General features: G+C 51.5%; 8 protein-coding genes across 8 annotated transcripts; 4 read left to right on the top strand and 4 right to left on the bottom strand.

Moving 5' to 3' along the window:
• Positions 1-333: 333 nt before the first annotated feature.
• CDEST_02116 (Putative major facilitator superfamily, MFS transporter superfamily) lies at positions 334-2142 on the top strand (the record flags this gene model as incomplete). The annotated part of the gene is made up of 4 exons (XM_062918275.1): positions 334-504; positions 558-871; positions 936-1371; positions 1426-2142. 4 exons carry the CDS (start codon positions 334-336, stop codon positions 2140-2142), a joined length of 1638 nt encoding a protein of 545 aa, XP_062774326.1.
• A 1369-nt stretch (positions 2143-3511) lies between these two features.
• On the bottom strand, positions 3512-3796 carry CDEST_02117 (Putative cyanovirin-N; the record flags this gene model as incomplete). The annotated part of the gene is made up of 1 exon (XM_062918276.1): positions 3512-3796. One exon carries the CDS (start codon positions 3794-3796, stop codon positions 3512-3514), a length of 285 nt encoding a protein of 94 aa, XP_062774327.1.
• A 2549-nt stretch (positions 3797-6345) lies between these two features.
• Positions 6346-6753, top strand: CDEST_02118 (uncharacterized protein; the record flags this gene model as incomplete). Its single annotated transcript, XM_062918277.1, has 1 exon — positions 6346-6753. One exon carries the CDS (start codon positions 6346-6348, stop codon positions 6751-6753), a length of 408 nt encoding a protein of 135 aa, XP_062774328.1.
• A 644-nt stretch (positions 6754-7397) lies between these two features.
• On the bottom strand, positions 7398-7673 carry CDEST_02119 (uncharacterized protein; the record flags this gene model as incomplete). Its single annotated transcript, XM_062918278.1, has 1 exon — positions 7398-7673. One exon carries the CDS (start codon positions 7671-7673, stop codon positions 7398-7400), a length of 276 nt encoding a protein of 91 aa, XP_062774329.1.
• An 842-nt stretch (positions 7674-8515) lies between these two features.
• Positions 8516-9682, top strand: CDEST_02120 (uncharacterized protein; the record flags this gene model as incomplete). Its single annotated transcript, XM_062918279.1, has 1 exon — positions 8516-9682. One exon carries the CDS (start codon positions 8516-8518, stop codon positions 9680-9682), a length of 1167 nt encoding a protein of 388 aa, XP_062774330.1.
• A 1134-nt stretch (positions 9683-10816) lies between these two features.
• CDEST_02121 (uncharacterized protein) lies at positions 10817-11434 on the bottom strand (the record flags this gene model as incomplete). The annotated part of the gene is made up of 1 exon (XM_062918280.1): positions 10817-11434. The coding sequence occupies one exon, from the start codon at positions 11432-11434 to the stop codon at positions 10817-10819; it is 618 nt and encodes a 205-aa protein (XP_062774331.1).
• Positions 11435-13600: 2166 nt separating this feature from the next.
• On the top strand, positions 13601-14113 carry CDEST_02122 (uncharacterized protein; the record flags this gene model as incomplete). Its single annotated transcript, XM_062918281.1, has 1 exon — positions 13601-14113. The coding sequence occupies exon 1, from the start codon at positions 13808-13810 to the stop codon at positions 14111-14113; it is 306 nt and encodes a 101-aa protein (XP_062774332.1). The 5' UTR covers positions 13601-13807.
• A 231-nt stretch (positions 14114-14344) lies between these two features.
• CDEST_02123 (uncharacterized protein) lies at positions 14345-15795 on the bottom strand. Its single transcript, XM_062918282.1, has 2 exons — positions 15078-15795; positions 14345-15029 (listed from the first exon to the last, which is right to left on the bottom strand). Exons 1-2 carry the CDS (start codon positions 15619-15621, stop codon positions 14908-14910), a joined length of 666 nt encoding a protein of 221 aa, XP_062774333.1. The 5' UTR covers positions 15622-15795; the 3' UTR covers positions 14345-14907.
• Positions 15796-15975: the final 180 nt, after the last annotated feature.

Raw genomic sequence — 15975 nt, forward strand, 5'->3', positions numbered from 1 at the left:
AGTTCTGGCAGCCATCCGCCCCGAGAACGGGACAACAGGACAGCATAAGTCGACTGTCGACCGTCGACCGTCGACCGGAGGAGCCAATGACCGGACTCAAATGATTTCATGTTCACGTCCAGGGGCAGTAGATGAATTTGGTGCCTGTTTGCCTAAAATGCCCATAAGGCCGAATGAAGGTGGGTTTCTAAGCGGGTGCCTTGACATGAATCCCAGCTATATAAAGACGGTATCGTCCTCCAAGCTCAGACCTAGAGCTAGTGCAGTGCCTCTTTGCAGTACACATCGTGGGAAATCTTGCTTTACTTTCTACTTTTGAATCCACCTCTCAACATGCATCGCCAGCAGACTATTCACTTTCATGCGCCAGAAGATGGTGGCCTCGGCAGAGACTCGATAGTCGAATGGAAGCCTTCGGGACGCCAGCTCTCCATCATGGCGACACTGGCTTTGCTATCGCTCATGGTTGCTCTCGACGCCTGTGTCATTGTTACCTCGCTGCATGTCAGTTGTGTCTCCAGGGCCGCTCCCATCACATACCAAGCTTACAGTCGCAGGTTATCATCGAGGACCTCGGTCTCAGCACATACGACGGCTTCTGGATCGGCACGGCTTACCTGCTGGCCAACGCCGTGATGATGCCTTTCATCGCAGACCTTAGCCATGTGTTTGGCCGACGGCCGTGCTTGACCGTTTCCGTCGCTTTCTTCGCTCTCGGTACCATATTCTGCTGCGTGTCCAACTCGATCGGCTTGATGCTGGTTGGGCGATCTTTCCAGGGCGTCGGCGGTGCTGGTATCATCGTCTTGTGCTTGGTCGTTTTCACCGATATTGTTCCCCTGCGACTTCGGCCCAAGTGGTATGGTCTAGTGTGAGCAGCTCCTGGCGAACTCTATTTTTTCGCTTCGGTCCGCTAACACGCAGGTCATCCACAGTCTGGGGGCGTGGGCGTTGGGCAACTGTATCGGCCCTATACTGGGCGGCGTCATTGCCCAGAAAACGTCTTGGCGTTGGATATTTTACATCATGTTTCCGTTCTGCGCCGCCGGCTTGGTTCTTGTGCCCTGGCTAGTCAACATCGAACCCCCCGCTGCTGCAATAAGTGAGAAACTGAAGAAGATTGACTGGCTCGGTAACGCCCTGTTCGTCGGCTCGGCAACGTTGTTGTTGGTGGCTGTCTCTTGGGGCGGCTTGCGCTACAGTTGGAGGAGCGTCGGCAGTCTCCTGCCTCTGTTTCTCGGTGCGGTTGGCATGGTCTGGACGATGATCTACGAGTCGCGCTTCGCAACATATCCGTTCCTGCGTCGGCGAATTTTCCAAAATGCCAGCTCTATCGCAACGTATGCTTGCGGCACGATCCAGGGGCTTGTGGTACGGTTGACATGGCGTCGCGTGCGCGAGATAGAGTGCTAACGATGAACACAGATGTACGGGCAGCTGTACTACGTGCCTCTTTATTTCATGGATGTCAGGACCTTCACGCCGGTCCAGACCGGCATTGCACTCTTCCCGGTGATGTTTACGCTGGTGCCGGCGTCCATCATCACCGGCCGACTCGTGACAAGAACGAACAACTACCGGTATCCGATCTGGGTCGGCTGGACTCTGGCCAGTGTTGCATCCGGTCTGATGCTGCTCTGGGATGCCGACACGCCATCGAAGGTATGGGCGCCGACGCTCGTTCTGCTTGGTCTCGGCCACGGCGCCATTCTGAACGCGCAAAACATGGCCTCGCATGCCATCTGCAACGAAGGCGACGAGGGCATTGCCGCCGCGATGTATGCCTTTCTCAGACAGTTTGGCATGGCACTCGGGGTCGGCGTTGGCGGCTCCACCTTTCAGAACGTCATGCTGCTCAAGCTGGAGAAAAACGGGTTGTCGGCCGCCGGTGTACACGGAGGTGCCGACGCTGTCGCGGCCATTTTGAGCGCTTCCAACGATCCCGAGCTGCGGCCCAAGATCTTGGATGCGTACGTCTACGGCTTGCGAGGCGTCTACGGCCTGTACGTTGGCATGTCAGGAGCGGCGCTTTTGATGAGCCTCTTGATCAGAGGTGTATCAATGAACAAAGATCTTCAGTCCGAACGTGGGACACGTGTTGAGGAGACGGGGCATGGAGAAGTCCAGCAAGCCCAGGATTGAACGTGCTTCTAATCCGGTGTTTATGCCCACACCTGCAGTGCCACAAGGTTATTGTGAAGCTGAAGCTAAGATTCTATGTATCAAAAACAATTCTTAGATACCAAGCATCCCCGTACGATCTGAAGAGGAAATGGCAATGGCAGTCTTGTGAAAAGCAATGCACGGTTGGTGGGAATCTTGCACACAAAGGTTTCAAGTAACATGCTTGTCCGGCGCCGTCGTGGGTTTCCAGCATCGCAGAACTGTGCTATTGACGGTGCTACCTCTCATGCATTCTACTGGCGGCCGTCGCAATCAGGAAGCGCCCCATCAAAACAAGTCGGAGCATAGTTCGATGACTTTAAGGTGATCCATGCGCAGGGACGGGGCATCCTTTCACACTGTCCCCATACCCCATGGCAAGGTGTACGCATTTGGAAATGTTGACGTATGCGATTGGCTTCCGCCGAGCTGAGTCAGCCGTGCAGACATCCACATTGTATGACGGGCCAACTTGACCAATAGAATGGCACAATTCCAACCGCAACGGACCGCAAGCCAATCATCAAGGGTCGCGTTGGCAAACAAGTGTTAGGTCTTCAGTTCCGCAGTGTCGTCCCCGCCGCACTTGATTTCATGATTGGATTACTGTGATACATGCCCAGAGACTCAGGGCGCGCGCCAACAACACCCCCCAATCGCAAGCCACAACAGGACGTGTGATTGTAAATAGACATCGCAGAAGGTCACAAACGGATCAAGTATGCGGCGGGCCATTCCGCTGTCGGCCTACCATCTTAGCTGCTATGATCATAAGAAAGATGCCGCTACGCCATGAAACGCAGCTCTTCAACGCGGGGCACCAGAGACAATAAGTAGATCGAGACGAGCTTCTCACTCGCTCGTGGCTATTGCTGTCCCCTCCCCTTCCCCGCCTTTTTTTCTCTTCTCTCCCCCCTTTCTCTCATTTCTTTCATTTGTTTTTTTCCACTGCTTTTCTCCTGAAGCTTGACTATTGGCGCTCGAAGCACATCAACACCTCTCAAGTGGAAAGCTCACGAATCACAATGTCAAAACCCCACCAGCTGACTTGCTCTGTGTTGACCACGTTTCCGTGAAAGCCTTGGCGGCCACAGAACAAAACACCACTATCGTTCCCGACCACGTCGTCTGAGAAACGTCAGTTGTTTGCGACTACACGGTAGATCGTGCATCCTACTCAGGTCTATGCCGTGATCAGCAGTATGTCCGCCGCCGGCTTCATCCTCCGTACTGCACTTGTAGTTGGCCCACGATGTTGTCGAGTTGTCGGACGAACAAAAGCCTGCCGACCGAGAAAAGTATCCCCTAGAAGTGATTGGTGTTTTGCCACAGGCTGTCGGGGATGTACTCACTGGTCTTGTGCCATCAAATTACCGTCATCATTGACCAGGCAATGGTTCAGATCGAGGACAGACCAGCGCCAGGTGCCTGTTGTGGTCCTGCAGTACGCGGCCATCTTGTTCTTTTCGTTCCTGAGGGTACCCCAGTCAACGCAAGAAGATAGAAAACCGCGTGGTTGGAGGAAGCCCCCTCTTCCTATAAGCTGGGCTGCAGTCCATTCTCCTCTTGCGTGTCCCAAGAGACTGCATACAATAGCCAAGCGGCTCAGAGCTTTAGTAACTGAAAAGGCCATCTCACGCACAATGATTGACTTTTTGACGAAGACAGACACATCCGCGTCAGAGACGGCAACGTCTTTATACGTTGAACATCAGCCGATATTGACTGTGACAATGAGCACGGCGGATACGTGCTACATCACAGCGGTGCCCTTCCGTGGTCCCTTTTTGACTCTAACCACCCTTGCGGGTGCAGAGCATGTATTGTGCATGTATTTTGATGGGTATTGTGGTACAGCACAGACATCTCACATGACGACTCAAGGGGCTCAATTCGGCACACTTTTCGGCCACAGAAGACCTGCCATGTGCCGTCCGCGTACGCGGAATGGGTCCTAAAGCAAGGAAGATACATGAGCCACCGTAAAGTCAAATCCGGCCTTTTCTCTGCTGAATATTGAGCTAAGCCGAAGCGCGTCTATGTGCGTGAGGGCGGGAAGCCAAACCTGGATTTGTGTCAATGTATAAAACACTATGGCCAGTGTCTGTCAACTCTTTTTTGCCACACTTCAAAGCACCTTCTTTGCAATGACACCAGTCGAAGTTGGCATCATTGGAGGACTCGCAGGCATACTGTTTCTTCTGACTGTGTTGTTATGCAGCGTTTGCAGCATCAGGAGAGAACAAAAGCGTGATCATCCCACGGCCTATGCTGTGAGTCGTGCCATAGTTGGGCCCACGCCGCATTACCCTGATTATTACTAGATGTCTTGATTCCTATTTGTCTAGCACTTGGCAGGACCGGATGCCGCGTGGGGGTGGACGGAACTGGCGACGTTTGAAGTAGTCTGGGCAATCAAGCTTAATTTGCAAGCCGAGGGTACGAGTCGTGATGTTTCCCATCAATCAGCCTTAGGCTGCACTGCATAAACGAGATACACAGCCCTTGACCTGTGTTGCATGTATGAGGTCGAGCCGCCTGAAGTGTGGGCACCTGACTGCAGACGTGTGAAGCGCACATGACGGTTTTTGGCTCTCCAAAAACCTCCCACCCACGGAGCCGGCACAAGTATAACACTGCTCTTCCCCCCTTGATCAAAACCCAACTTTTACTACAGGATCAGCCATCTCAATCACCAACTTCAATCAATTTCAACTATGGATGCAGATGTGGCTACGCAGCTAATGCACCTAACACGCCCACCAAAGTCGTACATGAGGCTTGACGACGTCCTGCTTGACCTCGAAGAAGCAGAAGATACAGCAAACGCGATGCAGACCGTCATGGCAGATATTCCTAGTGATTGGAACTGGCCTGACCACAATATTCATCTTGCAAACCGGCAAGCCAGTGGAGATGATAACGAAGACGAAGAGGAGCGACAGCGTCATCCCAGCAAGAGCGAACAAGAATATACCAGCAGGATGCAAAGAATGGCAGCTTGGCCACAATTGGAAGCTGGTCTGCAGGCCCGATGGCTAAGATGCGCTATCATGACGACTCAAGCACTCAACTACCTCCAACGATGTAGAGAAGAAGGACATTCGTTGCGGGGTAAACCTGGCGACTACTACTATGACTACAACCCCAAAGCCTTTTACGAGTACACGTGGATGTGCCGGAATCAAGGTCACGGTCCAAGGTCTTGGAAATCCTCGCCGAAAATGCCTTCGGCATCACACTATAGTGATGGGACTTGGTACTGCTCCAATTCCATCATCATGGTCGAAGAAATGGTGACGCGGTGGCATAAGGGTGCCAATCTGAACCGTTTCATTCCTGTTTTGACTTTGGACGACGTTTGGCCAATTTCCGCGGATAAATCGAAGGCGAGGGACAAAGAATCTAGAGCCAAGCCGGGTGTATGCGTCGATACGCAAGATATAATTAGTACAGTCACAACCAAAGCCGGGTTCTAGCCCTTGAATTGAATCAACAAATCTTTTGACGCCGCAATTTCTGGCTGCTGCTGCTGACATAGTACGCAAAGACGAGCGTGCATTACTCGTAGGAAGCTGACGCTATCCCTTCGTGAAAGCCAGAAACAGCTTCATCACCACTCTAGTCGCCCAAGTCGAATTGTGCTAAGAACTGATTGTTGCTCTGGGAGAAGGTACTGTCAGCCATGCAGCAGGGGTTCCATGTTTTTCAACATTGCTTGTCAGCAAGAAGATCCACAAACAGCTGCCGTTGTCCAGTCCCCAAAAGTCAATAACCAGAATCCGATTTCGGTTGCAAAATTCTACTGAAGACTGCGACGAGGAACCAGGGCCTAAACGTTCGACTCCATCATCAGCACCGTGACGGTGCCATGACAGAAACTCATGTCCGGGTCAAAAATACCATAGTCACCTCGGACTTTTCCACATACCAAAGTTTTCTCAAACGAAGAAAGTCGAGCGAATGAAGCTTGGCTGAATAGAAGGCAGCTGTCAAATACCCGTCTCGCTGCACCCATGCGGAGAGCTTCTTCTGGATGCATACGCTGCCCGAGCGGCATAAGCTGATGTAAGTAAGAAAGATTCCGGCTGGCTGTTGCTCGCGAAATCCACAAAATACAAATCATTATTTGTATACAATACTGTATGAACGACTTCCCGAAATTTGACGAAGAAACAGGAAATGGCAGTGATGGACTTTACATCCTCTCCATTCTCATGCCTCGAAGCAAGAAGAAACGGATTTGCCGTCTTTGGTAAGGATCTCGAGGGTCTGCTCAAAAACGGAAACGCGCCAAGCTACGTGGCTCTGCGGTCTTTGGAGTTCTCGGACAATCATTCATATTACGAACTACACGAATGCCTCACAAGTCCGGATCAGAAGTTCGACCGCAACAGCAAAGAACACCGCATTGGCGACGTGACCATCAACATCTCGGGATGCCTCACCAAGCATGGCGTTACACAAGTCACCGGCTTTGACTGGCTGTTCCATCTCAGTAATTCCGTTTTGACAACAATGGCTCTTGTATACATGAGAGGGAAGCTGTCGGTGCAAACGTTGGAAATAAAAGATCACGGGTGTTTGTGAAGTCGACATATCAAGTGCCACTGCAATTCAGCTTCTCCCATGGGTCAGAAGGCCATATTCTTTGGGCAGTCACTCTGATCAAGCCACAAGAGACAGTAGAGGATGAGGGAAAAAACTTGGAAGAAGTGAAACTTGGAAGAAGTGAAACGTGTCATGGAAAACGGGGAATTGGACCCGCGAGTCTACAAGATCTGTGAATCCATTTGTAGTTTGAAATTAAATAAACGAAGTGAGTAAATGGGACACCAAATATGATGAACCTGCACCAATCCGGCGTGTGGTGGTAACTAATAGCGTAACTACACAACCATGTGGATAAACATGTCTTCAGATCCTGTAAAGAAGCATTTTTATTACTACATACGGTATAACGAACCAACTGAACAGCAACGCGTAGTAGATGGTCGTATCAATCGATAGAACCACGTGTCAAGGCTGAAAAGCCTGTCTTCGGCATCCATAGTATCCCATTGAAGCTATGCCACTCCTTGGCCAGACTCGTTGATTGTGAAATAGAAAGATCTTGTTCACGCCGTAGTGATGCTGCCGGGACCACTCACCACAAGCTGGGACGAGTTTGCTGGTTGAAGGATGTCTCGTTGAGAACGGCAGGCAGACCAGACACGGTGTTCGTGCTCGCATCCCTACTGTCTCATTTCATACACTATGGCGCGTAAAGCCTCCTCTGTCCTATGCTGATGATGGCTGAGGCTCACTCGCTGATCAACGCAGGCGTTCTGCTCGGCCGAGAAGCTCATCAGAACCATGTTGATCAACTGCAGATTGCCTTCTGCTTTGGCAACTTGGGCCTGAAACTCTGGTGTTTGAACTTTTCGTCTCTTGTTTCGTGCCTCTAACATCGCTTGTTGAACAGCGTTATACTGCGCGACCCTTTCGTGGTTTGATGATGCGGCGGACATGTTGTGTTTCTGTCGACCGCATGAGAGATATGTAAACCGTTGAGCTTCGAGCTGAAAACTGCAGATGTCAAGTCTTGCATCGTACGGCGGCGTCCACACGTATGTAGGGCCCAAAGCGATGCCATCTACGCATCTATATAAGATCAATGTCAACAGTGGCACCTATTTAGCTGTCGAAAGCTCAGACTGGTCTCCGCAAGAGTCTCGCTCACCCGAGACCACGGACAACAGACGAGCATGGAGTCCTGTACGTACTGAAGTGGTGCACATAGGTACTGATAACCATCCGCCTTTGCGTGGTCGGTGTCACTTGTGGCTTTCTGATCACTTAGAGCAAGTGAAAACGAAGCAACAATCGGCTTGTACAATGCAGTCAACTGCCGGCCAATATCTTTCACAGGCTTCAGTCCGTGACTGGTGCTCCACGAGCTGTGCAACGCAGCATTCTGTCTCTTGTGCGAGTCCGCAAATGTCTCACCAGACACAGCACCATCTCGCCTGCAATGTCTCGGCCATTTCTGTCGCTTGGTGCGCTCCTTCCAATGCAGTCTCGTCTTCCTCTTCCATAGATGGCGATGGAGCTTTTCTCGTCTCACAGAGTGTAACTGGTTGACGCTCTACGGTCTTCTTCAATGTGCCGCGTACACATGTCACGTTTCTGCTGCTGCCTTCATGGAATCGATTTCCGCTGCCGCCGTTCCTGGCATTGATCAAAAGCCATTTCAAGACCGCACGAAGACAGCAGCTTTCTCTCGTGCAAAAGAAAAAGTATTTAAGCCAGAGGAACACAATCCCTCTCATATCCTCCAAGTTTTGGTAGGTCGTGCCACCTCACAAACAACATGGAACCACGCAGAAGCCGGAGGATCCAAGACCTCCAAGACAAAGGAGCCGCCCAAACGCCCGAAGTCGCGAAAGCCCCAGCTGCCCCAATACGAAAGGCCAGGAAGACGTATGTCAGAAAACAACAGATAGTGGCTCAGGACATGCAAAGAAACATGCAAAAATACTCTGAGGACGTCCAGCAGGTCATCGCCCAGATGGCGCAGCGTGTTGAACAGAACGAGGTCGACGCGCAAGCCTACAGAAACCTGCAAAAGGCTGGCATATCGAATGGTGGTGAGTCGGACCTAGACGATATGTCTGTCGACGAGAGCGACGGCGAAGTAGGAGGGAACGTCAAGACAGAAGCGCAAGATGAGGGCCTCTTCGTCTCCCAGAGCACGGGGGGGACCACACTTCTTGTCGCAAACGATGAGAACGATGATGAGGCCAGCTTAATTAGATGGAAGGACATGTTCGGACACCTTGGAGAACATGACGCAGAAGAAAACACCAAGGACTACGGCTTTCTCTGCGCAGGATTTAACCGATTCTACGACGTCATAGGTCGAGGACCAGCCAATGCCGAAAAGCTAGAACTTGTCCCGTCACACAGAGCCGGAGAAAAAGCTTCGCCCAGGAACCTCACGCGGAATCGGAAAGTTCTTCAAGACGACAAGGGAAACAAAATCAGAGTGGACGGCGTCAAGATGCAAGTGGACATACAAGGCGTCGCTTGGGTCACATCCGAAGCCCCTGAAGACCCGATCGTCCTGATGGATCCAAGGTACTGGGAAAAAAGAAAGTCCGAAAGCAACTCCGAAAGCAAAAAGCGACCCAAGACGTTCCCCTTCACCTCGATCAAGTTGAAATGGGTGACTACGGATGACAACGGCGACACAAGTGTCGAGAAGACCTTTGAGACGAGGTCCACAGTGCGCTCAATTTATGGCAAACAACCCAAGGCCGCTCAACAGGACTACAAAATTGGCGATCGAGTCGTTCTTGAAAAGGGAACGTGGATGCCGGCTGCAGATTTGGCAATTTTCGCTGCGGCCATCATCTCATGGGACCGTCACCAGAAGTGGAAAAATGACCCTAGTATGGGAAGGGACCGTAGTCCCACTCCGGATGAAGACCTCCGGCCGACGCCAACCAGGCGCGGTCCGAAACGAGCGGCCAAGTGATGAAGAGACGGCCCCGACTCAAGAATGCAGGAATGTACTTGATGAAGCTTGATTTCTCGCCGGATGCGTCTCATTCTCAATAAAATGACCTTTTGTATCCTTTGTTTCGTTAGTTTAGATATCTAGTCCCGATCGAATTGATTCAAAGTGCGAAACTGTGTTTCCAAACCTCCCTCAGTAACGACTTGCCGATTGATAGAACCTGGGATACCCTCGCTTTAGTAAAACCGACCCGATACATTCATTACTCGCCAAACGGCATAGTCGGGCCAGGGTTGCTTTACAAGGGATAGACGCCACTCGTTTCTATAGATCTACTGCAGGCCCAGCAGATTACTCTAAGCAATACAACCACACTTATCCCCATTCATTATGCCACTGCTGACCATACTGAAGATCTGTCACCGATTGTGTGCACCAAACACTGGCAGAGCGTAGACTGCCAAAGAAAGCCGGCTTAGAGGGATGACTGGACGGTGCTGGGAGTGCTGAAGCATCGACATAGATCACGTAAGAGCGCGACGGTTCGAGTACATTTGCTCTGGCCTCCTGATGATCAATCATCGGTCTTTTTAAGCCGCTCACTAGGCACCGATGCGCTGATCATCCCTCCATCGCATGGATAACGGCATGCGATCCCTATGTCACGTGTAGCTGTGGACTAACCGGACAACAGCCATGAGCAAGAGAGCACGCATGGTTTCTCGAGCCCGGGGTGGTCTATCCTAATTTACAAATGGCAGCTTGTGTTTCTAGAGACTCTATGAAAAGCCCGGTGAATACGCCACTCGTTAGCCCGCCATAATGTAAGCTGTTCGGAGATCGGAACCCTCTTACCAGAAGAAGAACGAAGAGAGATTCATGGACGCAGCACGCTGGAATGCCCAGCCTTGATCTGGGATGGAAATGCCGGATGATTTCATCATTCACTAGGTCAAGACGTCCAAAGCAAAGCCAATGGGGGCCTGTCAATCGTTTCATGCATTTGGTGCGTATCTCGAGTTGAAAGAACATGCTGTTAGAACCTGGCCATGCCTATACCTATGAATGGATGTAAACATTGCTGTAGTGGGCCACCCTCTCCAAAGCTTCCTGTCTACTTCGTGACGACTTGCTTTCCGTCGTAATTACATTCTACTTCTTCAAGATCCAAGTTCTGTTGTGGTCGGGACAAACATCCGCCGGCAGCTCTACAACAAGTCCATCGACGGACTTTCCATCTTTCGACCTGGTCTCTGAGCACGTCCAGCAAAAACCCAATGTATCGGCGGGCTTCGATAAGTCATGCGTGGACAAGAACACGGTTTCTGGGTGTCCCCCTTCGTTGGTGGCGAAAGCGTCGGAAGAAACGCTCATCTCTCCTTGGGCGGCGCCGGGGTGGAGAAGGCCGTGCAAATGCAAATGAACTATGGTACCAGCTGCATCGATCTTCAACACGGCTTTCGTCTCGTCAATTTTATCGCCATCTCTCAACGAGGTCTTGAGCGAAAGCATCAACTCATCGTCGGCCGCAAGTGTCTTCGGGAACCGCTCCGACAATCTCTCTTTGCCGTGTGCAAGTGTAAGAAGCAAGTGGAAATCGCGTCCGGTTTCCCCATCGAGAATGTCATATAGGTCGATGCCGATCAGGAACAGAAAGAGACCGTTGCTGGAGAGCGTTCTGAGATAGGTGTCGTTCGCGAAGATGAGCTGCTTCATCTTCAGCCAGTCCTTGCTGTCTTTGCTGTCGTTGCTCGCTGTTAGGGTGGCCATGGTTGTTGATACGATGATTTGGTTGTTCTTGGGGCTTCAGCAGTAGGAGCCGTCGGCCGATCACCGGTTTATAATTACCTCTGCGTGATGGTGGAAGAAGTTGAAACGGATGAAGCTGAAACTGGCTTTGCGAAGCGCAGCCTAATCAGGCGGTCTGATGATTTACTTACAGGCGATGAAAGTTTCGGCGCAAAAAGTCCTTTTTCGGCTGTTAAGCCATTGGTGGGGCCTTTGCTACCTGAGCCAGAATCGAATCCGACAAACGACGGTTTGAACCGGCTCTGAAAACCGTAATGGACGAGAACAATGACGGAGTACCAGTAAGCCATTTCTGGCCTTTACATCTTAACTCTGGTAGCGGCTGCTCTTTCAGTACTTGGCAAGTACAGCTGTAATCTGCTCCTCCACGTTGGCCATGACCCCACACCACCACTACAAAAGATGTTCAGTTTGAAATCTGGCGAAGCCCGTTACGACTTTTGCTGTACATAGATGTATGTCAATAGATGCGTTACTTGTGTTGCTCCGAAGTTGGCTGTTGTCTGACGAGACAATCGAGGCACATTTCAGCTTCTAAGCTACGTAGAGTACAAAGCCAGCGCTAGTATACATAACAGAGCCCTTTCGCCTTACGGCCGTCAGGCTTCGAAAGCTCGGAATCATTCCCCAATCATACATCCTACATAGTAATGAATTACTCCGACGAAAACCCGTCTCATTTAGAATGGGCCACCGACCAGGAGAGAATGACTGATCAGATGACCCTGGCCTCCATCATACGAAACTATTGCACATCATTCAAGGAATTCGTTGTCAAGATGAATGAACTATATTTGCAGGGTGAATCGAGAGGAGACTTGGGCACACTCGCTTTAGCCCTCAATGACACCCCAGAGAAATACCGAACAGAAGCTCTTCAGCAAATGCGGGAACGGGCACCCGACGTATACTCAAAGGTTATTGATATAATTTCCGAGATCCACATCCACAGGAAGACTCTCGATCCTAAGCAGCTATTCCCTTGCGTCGCCACGGATAAGTTCGCAGAAAGCATATCTGAAAGTACAAAGAAGTGTATGTACTGTGGGGAAGAATTCCTCGAAGGATATAACATGATCTGGAAACCTTGTGGGGAGCATACCTTGCATCAAGCCTGGTGGTCCAAGATTCAGGAGACGGAAGCTTTTGATTTCCCGTCTATCTTCTGGTGTCGCTGTGTGCCGGCAAGGCTTAAAAGCAGATGAGGGAACTGCACTGTACTATAAGCGGTTAGAACAACGATTCCGTCAAAAGAGCTCTACTTCTTTGACGGGTCATCTACATTTCACCGTATGGACGTTCAGCTGTCTCCAGGTACTACGAGTTCAACGTCATGTAGCTTGTCGAAATGAACATATTCAAGCACCTGTAAGTGTAGAATCCCCAGAGCGGAACCCTGGAAGTCGGCTTCGAGGCCTTCAGAGACGCTCAGCGCTTCGCTGGTGATAGGTGTAGCGAGCTAGGTATTGTGAGGACGGTCACGAGCGTCGCATGGACGCTTCTTTACCAGCCATAGAGATCCTCGTATTGCGTTGGTGTTGCTACGACGCGGTGCACGCTGGAAGGGACTGTTTTAGAGAGTGGCAGCCACGACAATACGCCTGGTCGCGCCTGGCGGAGAGAACCGACTTTTGAGGTTCGGTCACTGTACTGTCAAGAGAGCCTATGTGCTTAACTGACCATAAATCTTACATGGTACAGTAGGCCGCGTTCAAGACATACAGTATCGGCTCTGCACATAGATCCAAATCAACACGCCGACATGCACAATAAGTCAATCCGGAGCTATTTCTGCCTCTGTGGTAGTTTCTTTTCAATCGACGGGCGATTCTGGCTCCTGGATGCTGTGACGTATCGTGACCCCCGCAGGCTTTTCATACAGCTCCACCTCGTTCTTGGCTAGAATCGTTTCTCATGCTCCAACGCTGTGGAGATGCCGCTCTGGGCCATCGGTCTAGATCTCCTGGCGTTCCAGCCACTCCACTCACCACGTCTGGAAGGGTCAGTACGTATCTGCGGCACAGGTTGAGCCACAACAAGATGTTGGTCCAGAATGGTGGTCCAGAATGGTGGCCGAAGCACGAATCAATCCCAACTCCATTTCTGGATCAGTGTGCGTTATGCGCGTTGCGTCCAAATAAGCTCCAATTCGCAACCAACATGACTTGCGGCCACAACGACCGATTGTTCTCCCAACTGCGTTGACTACTTAGGACATCCCCGACCAACAGTCGCAAGACGTTTCCAGAATGAGTCCTGCCCCATAGCCGCGCTAGTTGTCGCTTCTGCCCTGCCCCTCTCACAGTGCCCTTCTTATTATTTTCGCCTTCGACGATGTATCAGCCTCAAACAGGGAGGGCTCCGCCTAGACTGTCGCGCCAGATACCTCGCCAGTCTCCTTACCTACTGCGCAATGTGCGCATGCCCTATAAAAGTGGCTACCAACAAGCTGCTGGTGGCGATGTGAGAGCACAGAGACAAGGTCCGGTCACGTCCGCGGCGCAAGGCAAAAACAGCCCCAACAGCAGTTCCATCAACCCCCAAATGCTGTCAGCGTCCTCCATGTCAGGAAACCCTACCCTCCCGAACCGTTCCATGCTTACCGAATACTTCCAGAACAAGCTCTCGAAAAGTCTCTGAGACGCAAGAAGACGATCCTGAATTGAGGTATCTCCATTTCGCGAGCCATGTTCATGTTCATGTTCATGTTCATGTTGAACCCGCTCGCCAATGTCTAAACGCGGCTTAGGACCTACATCTCCGACGGATTCGGCGCCATCCAACACGCCCTGTTCGACCTCACCGAACAGTATGTCTACTTGCAAAGCTGTTACTGTTGGTGATGTATGGTAACGTTTGACATGTTTTTAGAATCGGCCATTTGTCTGCTAGGATGGAAGATTACCTCAAGATACTCGAGTCAGCTGGAGCATCAGTTGTGCCGGAGGGCTTGGAGACGGATGACCTGGAACTGGGAGACATGGCCAATCTCGTCAACTATTAACCAAGACACAATCGAGCCGAGCTCGGGAGGATGGGGACATCTGCCATACGACCGGCTCCAGGCACCTGTCCATGTAGATTACTAGAAATGGAGACGAGGATCGACCTATCATGTGCACATGCCCCTCCGTATGCAAAGACAGGGCATTTTGGACGCCGAGCCTACTGGCGATGAGGCCTCCATGTAACCGCAGACACTCAATGGGGTGCTGATTCTCGGTGACCAAGTAGCAAGGATTTCGCAGCATTGACATGGTAGCAAAGTGATAGATTGAATTGATATGCCTGTATTGCTCGACATGGGCCCACGAAACCTGATGCACCACATGTCCCCACGTGCTCCCAAAGACAGTATACATATATATAAGCAGGACGTGGTCGACAACGACCAGCAGTCCCTCGACACCTCGTCATCATACCTCTTCTTCTTTTCACACCATACCTTCCATCATTGCAAAACAGTCATGCTGGACAGACTGCCACCTGAGCTTCTGTTCGTGATATTCGAGGCTTGTGGTGACCGCCAAACGCAGATGCGGCTCTCGAGCAGTCGCTATGTTAAGATTAGCAGCGGACCAAAACCGTGGAAGAGGGAATTGACCTGGCGTATCTTCTTTGATAAGCTTGACAGGCACGCTTGCTTGATCAAGAACACGACGCTCCTGCGGCTGATCAGCGAAAGTCGTTGCGTCAACATGAGCGCGTGTAGCAACGCATGAGGAGTCGACTGCCGTTTTTGCCATGCCAAGAATCGCGTTGTCGTGCTTGGACTGCGGACCCTGGCTAGGACTGGTCACGTTGGGCTGGGCGGATAGCGTCATGGCGGCAGAGCCATGATGAATGTCAGCCAGGCTGTCTTTGATCTTCCAAAAGAAGGTCTTGACCAACGCAAGAAGACCAGGACGCGGGCTGGCGGAGTCGGCAGCAGCTCTCTCGGTCTCGGTGACGGGTGGTTTCGAATGGACCACAGGCGTACCGGCGGCACACAAGGGCTTCACGGGGACCTCGACAGTGCCTGGCAATTCAGCTTTGGTGTTAACGTCACAATCGGTGATCTCGTTCTTGCACACCAGCTGCGTTTGGACGGGTTGCTGAGGCGTGACCAGTTGCGTCGTCTTCGTTGGGGGGATCTGTCGCTCGACCATGATTCGTGGTAGGTCAACTGTGTGCCAGCCGTTGACTCTATTTTGCGCCGCTGATCATGCGGTTCGTAGTCTCGGTGTTGCATCGCACTAAGGAGTTGTGGTGCAAACGAGACGCAATTGCCCTTCACTAGTGGCTCGGCGGCTGCGACCTGAGGTGAAGAGAGCACGCAACGGCTGGGTCTTGCGGCGCTGTAAGGGTCTGACGTCGTAGCGCGGGCTTCCGGTGGCCCCCGCGGGCTGTTCTGCGCAGGAGCCGGTTGGGACTCCTGCATGCTCTGTACATGGGCCAAATTTGCACGAAGCCAGAACTGACTCCGTCCGCACGGACCAGTCGATCAACCAGAAACGATGGAC

This window comes from Colletotrichum destructivum, chromosome 1 (genome assembly GCF_034447905.1).
Source record: "Colletotrichum destructivum chromosome 1, complete sequence".
Lineage (NCBI taxonomy): Eukaryota > Fungi > Ascomycota > Sordariomycetes > Glomerellales > Glomerellaceae > Colletotrichum > Colletotrichum destructivum.